Raw genomic sequence first — 16,685 nt, 5'->3', positions numbered from 1 at the left:
AACAAAACAAAAGATGTCAGTACTGAACAGACAAAAAAAGAGAAAACTGCACTACTTAACCTAAACTATTTCAGTTCACCCTCGACCAACAAGAGTTTGAACGGCGCAGGTCCACTTTTACCTGAGTTTTTTTTCAATAGTAAGTACTACAGTACTACATGATCCACAGGTGGTTGAATCTGTGGATGTGGAACTGTGAATACAGAGGAACTGACCAGAGGGCTGAGTCTAAGTTATACTTGGACTTTGACTACTTTGAGGGTTGGTGCGCCGTCCATGCCTTGCTCAAGGGTCAGCTGGACTTGGACTGTGAAGATATTTTCTTCCTATTTGAAATCTGGCTCCCAAGCTAAAATCCCAGTTGACTTGAACATTGGGTACAGTGTGACATTTGGGAAGATGAAATGGTGGAGAAAGTAAACCTTATAAATCTTGCTCACTATGTAACTCTGATATTCTCTGTCAGATTCTGGAAAAGCTCTGTAACATTTTACGTACTGATTCTCTGGCAGAAGTTCTACAGTGGCTGCTTAATGCACGTACAAAAGGTGAGACTGTAAACCCTGAGCTGAGTTTATCGTCAGAAACTAGGAATGTGCCAATGCCTCAAGTTTTCCCCCTTGGATTTGCAAAGATAATGCTGCAATATTATTACCCTAGCATTTCAGTATCAGAGTCGTATACATTCAGCTGAACCCAAGGTAGTCTTGCAATGGCCCCAAATTTGGTATGCTCCAAACTGAACTTCTTTGGATTATGTTAGATACTCATGTCAAGAGCTCATTTGTGCTTCTCCTCCTGAGTCTATATACCCAGGCTCTTGCTGAGCATATACTTCTGGTAGACCCTGAACATGGCCTGTTTCCCTCCTTTGATGTGGAGGGCAGTAACACAGCCTTCCAATTTCCAGATTCTAACAGCTCTGCCAATTGCTCATCAAAACCATCAAGTCAATCATCTCCCAGCCTCCTTTAGGCCCTTCCTGACCTGTTCCATGAAGGTATATGTGAGTCCCAGGTGGGGTAACCATAAATAGCATACAGCAGCTACCTCCAAACCTAGCCGGTCATCAGAATGAGTGAGTCAAAACTTCTGAGGTGGGCATGGCCTGAGAATTGGCATGGCCTGAGAATTGGCATTTCTAACAAGTTCCCAGGTGATGCTGGTAACACTGGTCTAAGGACCGCTCTTTGAAAATCACTGCAGTAATCTATGTTAGGAAATATCAGTGTGTTAGGGACACACGAGTGTTTTCATATGGGAAGCATTTTGGAGATAGTACCTTACCTCAGGAATTCAAATTACGTGGCAGGAAATTTAGAAGTATACGGGGGTAAGGAATTTTTAGTTATTCTTTTTTATTCCTTTAAAAAATATAACTTTAGAACACTTACACAAGTAATAACTGCTTACTGTTGGTTGAAAAATAGATGAGCCAGAAAAAAAAGGAAAAATAATTATCACAGACATCATTTTAGTAGTACTTTGGTATATATCTTTGTAGCGATGCTTATAACTATTTATTATTTAACAGCCTTTATTTTAATGAGATTATATTGTACTTAATATTTTATATAGGTATCCTTATTTTTTAAATTTGGCAGCGGCCTGTAAGGCTGAGTTTTGTACTCAATATTTAAAATCTCCTCTGCTGCCACTTAGGGACAAGTACCTCAGGGAGTTACCTATTCTGGGAACTCTACAGTATCACATGTCAACAGAAACTAGGTTGCTGCAAACCACCTTCTCTTGAGAAACCTTGACTCACACATCGATGCCTATACCCAGAAAGCAGATTAACTTTCACAGTGGAGTGCAGGGTAAAAGAACTAATCCTGTGTTTCTAGCCAACACAGTAATTACAACCTTCACGGCCCCCTCTTTTTCTAAATCAGAAAAGGAATGGGTCTCTGCGTTGATTCATGCTGAGCTGGCTGAGATAAACTTGTTAACTCACTTAAGAAGAAACACCTCAGCAGAACGAGCAGCAAAGACTGGGAAGCCACCCAAAGTCAAATCGCCCCCAAATTCACCAGCAAAATCAAAAGTCACCAGATCTAGGGAAGGACATCAACAGAGCAGGTAACAAGGCCTGATGGCCATCAGTGCGGCATGTGCTTCATAAAGGCTTAAATTCATTTTTGGTTATCTTTCAAAACCCTAAAAATGCTCAGGATCTAAGTATCCTCTTTATTCAGTAAATCACAACAATGTGTATCTCTTTTCTTTCATTTTCATAAATGTAATATGAGAAATCATTCTAACTCTGCTTGTTCAGAGGATTTTGGCAGAGACTGTCTTCCTTACCCAACAACCTATCTTTTTGAAGGAAACCAAACCTGCGTTGTTACTGTATACTTTGTTAAATGCATACCACACAGAATCACTTTTATTTTCCCCCCTGGAACAATCCAAGATTAAAATAAAGTGCTTCACTTAATTTTTTCTGACATATGCCTGGGGGCTGCCAGAGGGAAAAACAATATGGGAATTGGAAATTTTATCTGTACAAAATTTTCTTAAGCCTTGTAATTCAATACAGAAGAAAATGCATACTTATGTATAAAATCATGGTGAACGAATGGATAAGATGTTATTTCAGCTGGGCAAGAAAATCTTGTTGCTTTAAAATTAAAGGTTGGGTGAATCTTCAAAACACATGTCATTTTAAAAAGCATTAAGAAAAAGGAGACTTTTACATTGCAATGTCTCCAACTTGAAGTTTCTGTAAAATTGGAAACTAAGAGATAGGGTCAGTTTCTCTATCTAACATCTGAGTAACGTCTGATGTACTTTTCAGATAACTACTCAAAGTCAGAAGAATTTTTTTTTGGAAAGTACATTTAATGTTGTCTGCATCAAAAAATAAAGAATTGGGATAGCTTATTTAAGATTCATGTATTCTTAGCTTGTTGACTATAGTGCAGTCTATAGACACACTTGTTTGTATCTGTGAATTTCATTTTCCCTTTCTCCAACTGCTTTAGAGTGTCAAGTCAAGGATATGAAGGAAATAAGGAAGTACCAAAAGGTTAAGTACAGTTTGTGATAATTACTGAGTTGGTATAAGGAAACCAGTAAGTATCTAATTAATTACACACACAGAAGTTAAGTATCTATGGTTTTAGACTTCTCGGCCAAGCTACCAGATGCTAAGGATCTATGGTTTTAAAAGCTGTATAATACAACAGTGATTTCCAGCTACTCATAAAAGGCAGCATCTGCTGAATTCCTCATAGAGATAAATTTGACCTATGTTTGAATCTGTTCTGAAGGGCAAAGTGCCTCATCACACTCTTTAAGAAGTAAGACAGTAGCAACTCTAGATTTGGTCATGCCAATCTGATGACAGGAGAAAAGCCCTGCACAGACATAACAAAAGGACAATAATATCAGAGTATTGGTTCTTCACAGCTTAACTGTCATTGAGCTAAATGATTTTCACTTGAAACAAAGTAAACCAGCAAATGTAAAATTCTGGCAGCAAGCCATAAGCCTATGCCCCTAGTACAGCTGAAATACAACAGAGTAGCAGGTTTGTGTCTCCATCAGGAGTCCAGCCCCAGCCTGCAACAGGGACCAAGAAAAAGCAACAATTGTGCAAAGTCCTAGTTTGCTTCAGAATAGCTCAACGGAAAAATCTTGGTAGGTTTGGCAGTTCCTGGCTTTAAAACAAACATGACAACAGTGGCTACAGAGCAACAACTATGAAGTTATGTCCACAACCCTCAAACAAAAGTTTATCTTATTATTTCTACAAGTCCCCCTTACACCAGGAATGACATAGCAATCAGTTAGAGTGCCCTGAGGTCACTCTAGCCCCCAGCAGGTTCTGTTAGAATTAACCAAACCTAAAAAAGGCATTACTTGCTAACAGCCAGTAAGTACAGTTTAGAAAATAGTCCCTTACTCTGACATTGCAGGGATGGTTTATCATATCTGACCTCTCCCCACAAACTCTTTATCCTAGGACTACAAAACCATGACACTGATGGTTTCTAGCACTCAATCTTGTCTTACTTGTAGGCCTCGTATATATTTCACCCTGTCTAGATATTGGTATAAAAATCTCCAAATCACACTCCTTTGTCTCCAGAATTGGTGTTCAGCATCTTCCCAAATCCTTATTTCTGCTCAAGTGTAAACCATGTAGGTCTTGGGACGGTCTTATGAGTACAGCAGTTTTAATCTGCTCGTCTACTTTGGTTTTTGTCTATCAGGACCATAGATCCCTCTCCTCTTTCTCCCTGGTCCCCATCATCTGCTCTAAATCGTTCCTACTGAAATAATGTTTGATTCTAAGACTGAAAGGACCTAACTTGCATGTTATACAGCAGGTAGTAAGAAGAAAAGAGAATAAGTGGTTTTATGAATTTGGGGTATATGTGATTCACCTAAACTTCAATTATTTATCTGTATGTTATCTGCTACTAAAACATGGCAGAAGCTACTATTTTCAATTCTCAGTGGTGGTCTTATGAGAGTTTTTCTATTTCAGAGGCTGAGCACAAGCCTCCATTGTTTATAAGAAGAAATAAGATGAAAATACCTGTTACAGAGTATTTCAGCAAACCCAAGTCTCCTGCCAGGCCTAAAACTCAGGAGCAGCTATCAACAAAACCAATGTCAGCAAGAAGTATACAACAAGGATACAGTCTCTCCCCCCAAAGAGCATTTTATCCTCTACCATACCAAAGGCTGGGTTGATTCCTTCACAAACATGAGTTTCATTTTGTTATAATATCAAATTATTAGAAAACTTTTTTTTGGTAGAGAGCAATCAGTAGTGCCTCTATATGTGACACATGTAAATCACATAAGTACCTGTATATAGTGCTACTAAATAAATATTAATGGGGACAACATTTCTACTTGTAGTTAATTTAATGCCATGTGTAAAAGAAACGTTTATTTATATACTACATTTCTAGTGTTGCACTATTAATACTTGCATATAAGCATTAGGCTCTGATACTTGAAAAATCATCCACAATCAGAATTAGGCAATTTCAACACCTCCCCCAAACTGTGATAGAAAATAAAAATAAAATTAAACAGAATTTTAATATCTGAGCTACTATTTGCCATCTACCATATTTCAATGTTGTTGGACTACTGGAAAAATGCTCCTCCAAAAAGAAGACATAAAAATTATTCCTAACTTATGAGCCAGCAAGGAGCTAGTTTCTACTCATTGCTAACTGTGAATGTTACTAACACATTTCCTAATATCAAACTTTTTGTATTTTTAAAATAAGCATTCTTGGGTCATCCTATTATTCTTTCAGCATATTGCTTAATTCTATCTACCAAGTAGCCAATCTTTTGTTTAGAATAGTTACACTGATATGCAAAACAGCTACTATGAATTTTGTATGTGTATGTGTGTTTGTGTATGCACATAATCTTAACGGTAACATTTAAATCACACTTACTGGATGTCGGAAATCATTCTAAACACTTTAGATACAGTAACTTATTTCATTTCACAATAACTATTTAAGGTGGCTACTATTGTTATCCTCACTTTTTAAAAAAATAATAAAACTGAGGCAGAGAGTTGTATTCATTGGGATGAGACAAAACAGTTGTCACAAATGTCATCATTCAAATACAACAGATGTTTATTTCTCACTTAAGAATCCAAAGTGTGTGTTTTCAGTCAGCAGAAGACTTCACTTTCCTTGCTGATTCAGAGGCCCAGGGTCCTTCCATCTTGTGGCTTGGTTTCATTGTTAACTTCATCCTGCTGGCAAAAGAGGAAAAAAGAGAATGGGAGAAAGTAACTTCCCATGTAATAAATTACCTCATATTTCGTTGTTTAAACAAGCACACATTTAAACTCTTTCATTTCTGGGGCCGAAGTCCAAAACGGATCTAACTGGGCTAAAAGCAAGGTGTTGGCAAGGTTATGTTCCTTTTGGAAGCTTTAGAGGAGAATCTGTTTCTCTGCTTTTTCCAACTTTTAGAGATTATCCACACTCCTTTCCTTTTTTTTTTTTTTTTTGGTCTTTTTAGGGCTGCACCAGTGCATATGGAAGTTCCCATGCTAGGGGTCGAATTGGAGCCACAGCTATGCCAGATCCAAGCCACAACTGCGACCTACACCACAGCTCACAACAATGCCGGGTCCTCAACCCACTGATGGAGGCCAGGGATTGAACCTGCGTCCTCATAGATACTAGTTGGGTTTGTTCCTGCTGAGCCATGATGGGAACTCCACCTTTCTATCTTTAAAGCCAGCAATGGCTGGCAAATATTTATCACAACACGTCACTCTCCTGTCCCACTCTGTCCACTGTTAAGGATCCTATGATTACACTGCTCCTGTCTGCTATCCAGGTTATCCAAGATAATCCTATCTTAAGGTCAAAAGGTTAGCAATTTAATTCCCCTTTACCATGTAACAGGTTCTAGGCATTAGGATCTTTGGGGGGAAACTGCCTTCCACAGGGAGGGTACATCTGCTTAAACTCTTGGTCTTGAAATGGGAGATATCACTTCTAGTCCCATTCCATGATTGAGAACTGGTCTAGCTGAAAGGGCTCTGATAAAATTATTAAATAAGAACCATATTCCAGCTACAACTATATTCTCCAGAAAGGAAAACTGGATTTTGGTGAACAGTTAACACAAAAGTTTAGTGACTTGCTTAAAGCATAGCTGGGATGTATGTGCTTAACCACCAGGCACTACTGATGTGTTTCAAGACCATGCTCATTTCATAAAATTCATAAAGCTTTCTCCCTCTCTCACTCACTTTTTCTCTTTTGCCTATTAGGGAGAGGCTACGACAGCACCGTAGATTCCTTTCCCTTGAAAACTTCACAAAATTCACCTATCAGACCATGTAGGTTTGGTGTTTTATTTTATTTTGTCTATTTTGCCTTTCCTAGGGCCGCTCCCACGGCATATGGAGGTTCCCAGGCTAAGGGTCTAATCAGAGCTGTAGCTGCCGGCCTACGCCAGAGCCACAGCAACTCGGGATCCGAGCCGCGTCTGCGACCTACACCACAGCTCACGGCAACGCTGAATCCTTCACCCACTGAGCAAGGCCAGGGATTGAACCTGCAACCTCATGGTTCCTAGTCGGATTCATTAACCACTGAGCCACAACGGGAACTCGTGGTTTGGTGTTTTGAGGGGTGTAATCCTTTGACAGTTTTATTTCTTCTTAACTGGTCAGTTTATATTTTCTGTATTTTGGAGATTTTTACTTTCTTAGAAAATTAATCATTCCATCCAGGTTTGCAAATTTATTTTCACAGTGTTAAGACAAATGAGTCTCATAATTCTAAATTCCTCGCTATGTTTATTCTGCAATCTCACATGTACTTATAATTTTTTGATTCAGCTAATTTACATTTTACTATTGCTTTATTATCACTAGTACTGTCTACCAGGTCTCAGATTTAGTGCTGTGCTGTTACAACATCACTATTTTTTAATTCATTACCATCTCCTTTCACTACTTCTTTTAGTTTATTTAGGTTTATTATTGTCCTAATGTTTTCAGCTGTTTAAATGTAGTTATAGTCAGCATTCTCACTTATTAACGTAAGTTTTTAAGGTGAGATTCATACCTGGAATGTAACGATGGTTCAATATAAGAAAATCAACCAGTGTAATATACCACATTACTAAAATGAAAGACAAAAATCACACATCAATTCAATTAATGCAGAAAAAGCGACTAACAAAAATTCAACACCACTTCATGATGAAAACACTGAACAAACAAGGAATTCAAGGAAACTTCACCAACATAATAGAAGCTGTATGTGAAAAGCTCACAACTAACATCATACTCAACCAGGAAAGACTGTAAGCTTTTCCCCTAAGATCAGGAACAAGGCAAAGATGCCCATTCTCACTGCCTCTATTCAACATAGTCCTGGGTAATTCTAACCAGAGCAATCAGGTAAGAAAGAGAAATAAAAGGCCTACAAACTGGAAAAGAATAAAGGGAAGAAGATAATGAAAATGATCTGTTTGCAAATAACATGTACTGATTTGCAGAAAAACCCTAAAGACTTCACACAAACACAAACTTTTAAAACTTCATGTCAAAAGAAAAAATCATAGTGAAAAGGCAACCTATGGGATGGGAGGAAATGTGCAAATCATTTATTTGATAAGGGATTAGTATCTAGAACATGTAAGGAACTTCTACAACTCAAGAAGGCACTAAGCAACAACCAACCCAATTTAAAAATGAGCAAAGGACTTAAATAGACATTTCTCCAAATAAAATACACAAATGACCAATAAGCACATGAAAAGATGTTCAACACCATTAATCATTAGAAAAATGCAACCTTTTCATGGCATGATCACAATGAGATATCACTTCACATCCAGCAGGATGGCCAATATCAAAAGAATAGAAAATAAGTTTTGGTGAGACATGAAGAAGTTGGAACCCCTACGCATTGTTGGTAGGAATGTAAAAATGGTACAGCCATTATGGAAAACAATACAGAGGATTCTCCAAAAGTGAAAAATAGAATTAATATGATTTACTAATCCCACTTCTGGGCATAAATCCAATCAAAGAGATACACCCATGTTCATCACAGTATTATTCAAAATAGCCAAGAGGTGTCCCTCAAGAAATGAAGGATAAAGAAAATGTAGTATATACATAAAATGGAATATGTTATCACCTAAAAAAGAAGGAAATCCTGTCACATGTTACCACTTGCACAAATCTTGAGGACATTATGCTAAGCAAAGTAAGCCAGTCACAAAAGGACAGTACTATATGATTACACCAGATGATGTAACTAAAGTTGCCAAAATGATAGAAAGTAGAAAGTGGTTACCAAGGACTGGTGGGAAGGAGGAAGGGATATATAATCTTCCTGTGTCGGGGGGTGTGTGTGTGGGGTGGGGGGTGTGTGTGTGCACGCACTTAATGGGTAGAGAGTTACAGTGTTACATGACAAATACATTCTAGAGATCTGTTGCCTAACAATATGAATACAGTTAGCACTACTGAACTGCACACTTAAAAATAATGGTAAATTCAATGTTATGTGTTTATCATAATAATAAATAAAACCCTCTAAATTAGAAAATATCTGACTTGAACAGCAGTTAACAAGCTTCCTAAAATGACTGTCCCTTCATTTTTAGTTTTCTACAAAGAGTCTGTGTAAAATGATTTGCTTTTAATATGCCTCACAGATATGCTCATAAAACATTTGGTCCTAGATTCTAAAATAATCAGGATACCTAGATTTTTTTTTTTTTTTTGGTCTTGTTTTGCCATTTCTTTGGCTGCTCCCGCGGCATATGGAGGTTCCCAGGCTAGGGGTCGAATTGGAGCTGTAGCCACCGACCTACACCAGAGCCACAGCAACTCGGGATCCGAGCCGCGTCTGTAACCTACACCACAGCTCACAGGCAATGCCAGATCCTTAACCCACTGAGAGAGGCCAGGGATCAAACCTGAAACCTCATGGTTCCTAGTCGGATTCGTTAACCACTGCGCCATGATGGCAACTCCTCAGGTTACCTAGAATTATAAAATTCTTTTGGGTATTAAATATTTTTGAGTTATTTTTTGGTAATTTTTATTTTTATAAAGGTATTTCACAAGCTTTCAAATGTATCAATACGAAGTATTTAATCATATCCATTTCTTTACAGCTTAATATCTCCAACATTCATTTTTATACTGTCTTGTCTCTCAAAATTTTCTTGTTTAAAAGAAGTTTATTAGTCTTGTCAGAGAGTCAATTTTTGCCTTGAGCCTGTGTATTACTTTTAATGATGCTTTTACCTTTATTATTCCCCTCTTTCAACTTTGAATTTATTTTATTTTTATTTATTCTGGCTTTTTTAACTTGTTAAATTACATGCATAGCTCAATAATGCTAGTCTTCTTTTTCTAGCTTAAACAATGGGATATAAAATTTCCTCTAAATTGGTTTAGCTACACTATAAAACACTTAGAGGAAAACACAGGCCAAACACTCTCCGACATAAACAACAGCAACATCTTCTCAGATCCACCTCTTAGAGTAATGACAGTAAAGACAAAAATAAACAAATGGGACCTAATCAAACTTCAAAGTTTCTGCACAGCAAAAGAAACCCTAAACAAAACAAAAAGACAACCCACAGAATGGGAGAAAATTCTTTGCAAATGAAGCAACTGACAAGGGATTAATCTCTGAAATTTATAAACACCTTCTGCAGCTCCATACCGAAAAAACAAAAAACTCCATCAAAAAATGGGCAGAAGATCTAAACAGACAGTTCTCCAAAGAAGACATGCAGATGGCCAAAAAACACATGAAAAGATATTCAACATCACTCATCATTAGACAAATGCAAATCAAAACCACTATGAGATACCACCTCACACCAGCCAGAATGGCCATCATCAAAGTCTATAAACAGTAAGTGCTGGAGAGGGTGTGGAGAAAAAGAAACCCTATTACACTGTTGGTGAGATTGTAAACTGGTGCAACCACTGTGGAAAACAGTATGGAGATTCCTCAGAAAACTAAAAATAGAACTACCCTTTGATCCAGCAATCCCACTCCTTGGCATCTATCCAGAGAAAACCACGACTCGCAAAGACACATGTACTCCGATGTTCATTGCAGCACTATTTTCAATAGCTAAGACATGGAAACAACCTAAATGTCCATCGACAGAGGAGTGGATCCAGAAGATGTGGTACATACACACAGTGGAATATTACTCAGCCATTAAAATGAACGAAATACCAGCATTTTTAGCAACATGGATGGACCAAGAAATTATGCTAAGTGAAGTCAGCCATACAATGAGACGCCAACATCCAATGCTTTCACTGACGTGTGAAATCTGAAAAAAGGACAGACTGAACTTCTTTGCAGAACAGATGCTGACTCAGACATTGAAAAACTTTTGATCTTTGGAGGAGGCAGTTCGGGGGGTGGGGTGATGTGCTTGGGTTGTGGGATGGAAATCCTGTGAAACTGGATTGTGATAATCATTATACAACTACAGATGTGATAAATTCATTGAATTTTTAAAAAATTTTTTTAAAAATTGGTTTAGCTACATACCACAAGTTTTAATACATATCATTTCACTAAACTTCTAGAGATTTTCTAATTTTTGTTTTCTTCTATGACTCATAAGTTGTTTAATGAGCCTTTCAAATAAAAATATCCCCAAACATATGATGTTTCTCAAACTCATTATAATTTTAAAAATTATTTATAATTTAGCTGCATTGTTGTCATATAATGTAATTTGTAAAAATGACCAATCCTTTGATTTGCTTGTGGGTAGCTTTGAGGCTTAGCATATGGTCAATTTCATAAATGTTCCATATGACTTGAAAATAATGTGAATTTTAAAATTGTTGGATACAAAGGTACAGATAGATCCATTTAACTAAGATTCTTAACTGTGCTGTTTAAATCTTATATATCCTATTTTTCTCTTGGTGCTTGATTTATCAATTAAAAATCTCCAATTATTTTGGTAGATAATACAGTTCTGTGTAATTTTGTTCACTTTGATCCATATATTTTGAAGTGATGTGTAAATATAGTTTAGAATGTTATATGTCATGACCAACTTCACCTCTAACACTGCTTTTTATGGTTCTAGCTGGTAAGGCTTTCCTCTTGTTCCACAAATTTATTTTCTACTTTAATCTATTATTATCAGATAAGCTGCCTATATTATTTCTACTTTTGAAATTATTTTCCTTTGTGATTTAATATATGTATACTTTTATAAACCTTCCTTATGTAGTAGAAATTTCTTTCAGCCTATAGATACTTATTAATCATATCCAGCATTTATACCGCCCATAGATTTATTTTTTGTCCACCTGAGCTATCACAGGTTGGGAAGCATGACTTTAAAGTCTCCTTATATAATGAATTTCCTTCTATTTCATATAGTTCTCAAAATTTTTTCTCAATGAATCTGAATACTATGCTACTTAATATACAGATATTCATAAACACCAGATCTTCACGAGGGACTGCGTACTTGAACATCACAACATGCCTTTCTTTTCCTTGTTTCACTGTAATGTGTCGAACCTTATCCAATGTTAAAATTGTGATGTCTTCTTCTATTATTATCCTGATGTGCCTTTCTCTATTATTTTCAACAGTGTTGAGCAAATTTATTTAAATATAGCACACATTTGGGTTTTGAGTTTTTTTAAATCTGAGTGATTTTAGACTAATTATATCTGATAGAAAAAAGAAATATAGTCCTGTATAGTTATTGTGTTTTATGTTAGCACTGTTTTTATCACTTTTTAAAGTGTTTCACTCAAGGATCTCTGATTTCCATACTTTAATAAAGTGTTCAGTCTGATAATTGAGACTAGGGGTAACGACTTTACTCTTAAAGAGTACACGCAAGATCTCACATGTACTGGGACCCAGGGCAAAAGCAATAATTTAATAGGAACTGGAGCCGGACCTACCTGTTGGTCTTGGACAGTGTCCTGAAGAGGCGGGGAGTGGCTGCAGCTCACCCTGGGGACAGAGACAATGATGTCAGACATACTGGGAAATATTCAGCCAAGTGAACACTGCTGTTGTTGATGGCTGATAACTTAGCTCATCAGCACCAACACCTGGACCAGACCCACCCAACAGCCTGTAGACTGCAGGACTGAGATGCCTCAGGCCAAACTAACTGGGTGGGCATACAGCCCCACCCATTAGCAGAGAGCTGCCCAAAGACTAAAGAGCCTTCAGCCATCTTTAGACTCACCCCTAGACATGGCCCAACTCACCAAAGGGCCAAGACCCAGTTCTATCCACCAGTGGACAGGCACCAGCCCCTCCACACCAGAAAGCCTACACAAGCCTCTAAACCAGCTTTACCTCTAAGAGGTAGACACCAGAAGCAAGAAAACCATTATCCCACAATGTAGCCAAGACCCTACCCTGGAACCACTTGGGCCTTGGCCACTGGCAAGCCAACGTAACCTTTGGGACACCCTAGATCCCATATACAACTGCATCAGGAACTGACCTGCCTAATCCCCATCCCCCTTCCCCAGAATGATCTGAAACAAGCTCTGAGATCCTGGGCTCTGATGCCAGACTTCAGGAAACAGCTCTGTCTGCCAATAGACTGGTGCTGACCTCAGGATATGACTTTACCTGCCACTGGATGGGCAATGGACCTAGAATCTTTGTGACCCTCCCTCTGCCCACCGTGAGCCAGCACTAGCCCTGGGGCCCCCTTGGAATCTGCATCCAGTCACCCTGTGAATAGGACTCACTAAAAAGCAGCCAGCAGCATCCACACAAGGCAGATCCTGGCAACCAACCAGGAGAGGGACCAATCTTGCCTACAAGACCACTCATACAGTCAGCCTGCCACAACAGAAGGACTCACACATCCCTCTTAGGGGAATCCTCAAGATTATACAGCTTGAATGACGAGAAGGAAGTGCACTGCTGGATGCATAGGATGTCTCCTACAGAGGGCCACTTCCCCAAGTTTGAGAAATATAACCAACCTGCCACATATAAGAAAGTAAAAATATCAACTTAGAAAAAATAAGGTGACAGAAGAACATGTTCCAAATGAAGGAACAAGATAAAAGCCCGAAGAACTAAACGGGAGATAGGCAATCTACATAAGAAAGAGTTCAGGGTCATGACCACAAAGATGATCAAAGAACTTGGGAAGAGAATGGATGCACACAATGATGAGCTGGAAGTTTTTAAACAAAGATTTAGAAAATATAAAGTACAACCAAACAATATTAAAGAATACAATAATGAAATGAAAAATTCACTGGAAGAAATCAATAGTAGACTAAATGTAACAAAAGAATGGATCAGTGAGCTAGAAGACAAAGTAGTGGAAATCATAGCCACTGGACAGAAAAAAGAATGAAAACAAATGAGGACAGCTTGAAAGACCTCTGAGACAGCATCAAGCATACTAAAAAAATTTGCCTTATAGGCAAAATTATGGAAAGGTAAAGGGCCTGAGAAAATATTTGAAGAGATAATAGCTGAAAACTTCTCTAACCTGGGAAAGGAAACAATTACTCAAGTCCAGGAAGTGCAGAGAGTCTCACAGAGAATTAACTCCAAGAGGAACACACCAAAATAACAAAAATTAAAGATAAAGAGAGGATACTAAAAACTGCATGGGAAAAGCAACAAATAACATACAAGAGAACTCTCGTAAAGCTATCAGCTGATTTTTCAGCAGAAACTCTGTAGGACAGAAGGGAATGGCACTATATACTTAAATTGATGAAAGAGAAAAATCTACAAAAAAGAATATTCTATTCAGACTTCATGGAGAGATCAAAAGCTTTATAGACAAGCAAAGCTATGAGAATTCAGCACCACCAAACCATCTTTACAATAAACACTAAAGGAACTTCTTTAGGAAGAAGAGGACCATAATTAGAAACAATAAAATTACAAAATGGAAAAGTTCACCAGTATAGGAAAGCATATGATAAAGGTAGGAATTATCCATGCACAAAGCTATGAGGGAGGGTTAAAAGACAAAAGTAGTAAAATCATCTGTAGCCAGAATAAATGGTTGAAGGATACACAAAACAACTGGCTCTCAGCTATGATATCAAAAACAAGTACTTGCGAGGGAAGGAGAGTACAAACACAAGCTATCTAAAATGCATTTGAAATGAACAAATCGGCAACTTAAAATAACCATGTACATATATGGAGACTGCTAAACAAAACCTCATGGTAACTGCAAATCAAAAATATGCAATAGGTATACACATTAAAAAGCAAAAGGAATTGAAACATAAAACTAAAGACTGTCATCAAATCACAAGAGAACAAAAGAAGAATGGCGGGTAGACCTACAAAAACATCTAAAACCATTAATAAAATGGAAATGAGAACATAAATATCAATAATTACCTTAAGTGTAAACAGACTAAATATTCCAACCAAAGACACAGACTGGTTGAATGGATACAAAAACAAGACATGTATATATGCCACCTACAAGAAACTCAATTCAGAAGTAGAGACCTGAACAGACTGAAAGTGAAGGGATGTATAAAGGTATTCTACGCAAATGGAAATCAAAACAAAACCACAGAGTAGCAATATGTAGACAAAATTGACTTAAAAAAAAAGACCATTACAAGAGACAAAGAAGGATACTGTGTAATAGTCAGATCAATCCAAGAAGATGGTATAAATGTACTCAACAAAGGAGCATCTCAATCTATAAGGCATATTAACAGACATAAAAGGAAAAATTGACAGTAACACAATAACAGCAGGGGATTTTAATACCCCACTTACAAAATGGACAGCTCGTCCAGACATAAAACTATAAGGAAACACAAGCCTTAAATTTAATACACTGGACAAAATGGACTTAACTGATATTTACAGAGCATTCTACCTGAAAGCAGAATACACATTCTTCTCAAGTGCACATGGAACATTCTCCAGGAGAGATCACATGCTAGGCCACAAAACCACTCTCAGTAAATTTAAGGAAACTGAAATCACACAAAACATCTTTTCTGACCACAATACTGAGCTTACAAATCAACTACATGGAAAAAACTGCAAGAAAAACATGTGGAAGCTAAACAATATGCTACTAAGTCACCAATGGATCACCAAAGAAATCAAAGAGAAAATTAAAAAATACTTAGACACAAATGAAAATGAAACACAACCACCCAAAACCTATGAGATGCAGGAAAAGCAGTTCTAAAGAGAGAAGTTTACAGCAATACAGTCTTAATTCAGAAAACAAGAACACTCTCAAACGACCTAACCTCATGCCTAAACTATCTACAGAAAGAAGGAAAAAACCCAAAGTTTGCACAAGAAAAGAAATTATAAGGTTCAGAACAGAAACAAAAAGAAATAGAGACTAGGAGTTCCCGTTGTGGCTCAGCAAAGATGAATCTCACTAGCATCCACGAGGACACTCACTCAGTGGGTTAAGGATCTGGCATTGCTGTGGGCTGTGGTGTGGACTGCAGGCTCAGCTTGGATCTGGTGTTGCTGTGGCTGTGGCTGGTGGCTAGAGCTCCAATTCAACCCCTAGTCTGGAACCTCCATATGCTGTGGGAGGTGCAGCCCTAAAAAACAAGACAGACAGACAGGCAGACAGACAGACAGACAGAAAGAAAGAAATAGAAACTAAAAAAAAAAAAAAAAATCCAACAGAAAATACCAATGAAACTAAATTTTTGTAGATTGTATTATTTTTTGTAATTTCATACAAAAAATAATAGAATAGAAAATATCAATGAACTAAAGCATTGAAAAGATAAGTAAAACTGATAAACCTTTAGCCAGCCTCATCAAGAAAGAAAAAAGAGAGGGCCCATCCAGATGGATGAAATAAGAAATGAAAAAAGAGTTACAAGTGACACCATAGAAATGTAAAAGGACCATAAGACATTACTACAAGCTACAATATGCCAGTAAATTGGAGAAACTAGAAGAAATGGACAACTTCTTAGAGAGATACAATCAGTGTCCTGAGACTGAACAAGGAAGAAATAGAAAATATGAATAGACCAATTACAATACTGAAATTGAATCAGTGATTAAAAACTCCCAACAAACCAAAGTTCAGGACCAGATGGCTTCACAGGTGAATTCTACCATTTAAAGAAGAGTTAACACCTATCCTTCTGAAGCCATTCCAAAAAATTGCAGAAAGAG

The 16,685-nt window shown here is 37.5% G+C and overlaps 2 protein-coding genes across 16 annotated transcripts in view; one reads left to right on the top strand and one right to left on the bottom strand.

Annotated features, from left to right (window-relative positions):
• The window catches only part of C10H4orf17 (chromosome 10 C4orf17 homolog), a 365,717-nt gene extending 360,824 nt beyond the window's left edge, over window positions 1-4,893 (top strand). For 4 of the 5 annotated variants that reach the window (XM_047799476.1, XM_047799477.1, XM_047799478.1 and 1 more), the window contains 3 exons: window positions 467-548; window positions 1,896-2,082; window positions 4,499-4,559. In XM_047799476.1, coding sequence (XP_047655432.1) covers window positions 467-548; window positions 1,896-2,082; window positions 4,499-4,505 — 276 coding nt within the window. In that variant the 3' untranslated portion in view covers window positions 4,506-4,559. Of the gene's footprint in view, window positions 1-466; window positions 549-1,895; window positions 2,083-2,987; window positions 3,032-4,498 lie in introns of all 5 variants that reach the window. The other variant, XM_047799480.1, reaches the window with a different exon arrangement.
• A 710-nt stretch (window positions 4,894-5,603) lies between these two features.
• The window catches only part of TRMT10A (tRNA methyltransferase 10A), a 37,535-nt gene continuing 26,453 nt past the window's right edge, over window positions 5,604-16,685 (bottom strand). For 7 of the 11 annotated variants that reach the window (XR_007137594.1, XM_047799463.1, XM_047799472.1 and 4 more), the window contains 2 exons: window positions 12,458-12,509; window positions 5,604-5,749 (listed from right to left, as the gene is read on the bottom strand). Coding sequence is in view for 9 of the 11 variants with exons in the window: in XM_047799463.1 (XP_047655419.1) it covers window positions 5,693-5,749; window positions 12,458-12,509 (109 nt within the window). In the remaining 2 variants the exon portion in view is untranslated. The remainder of the gene's footprint in view (window positions 5,750-12,457; window positions 12,510-16,685) is intronic. The other 4 variants (XR_007137595.1, XM_047799469.1, XM_047799470.1 and 1 more) reach the window with 3 other exon arrangements.

The sequence above is a fragment of the Phacochoerus africanus genome, chromosome 10 (genome assembly GCF_016906955.1).
Source record: "Phacochoerus africanus isolate WHEZ1 chromosome 10, ROS_Pafr_v1, whole genome shotgun sequence".
NCBI lineage: Eukaryota > Metazoa > Chordata > Mammalia > Artiodactyla > Suidae > Phacochoerus > Phacochoerus africanus.
This window is presented reverse-complemented; position numbering and strand designations above follow the sequence as displayed.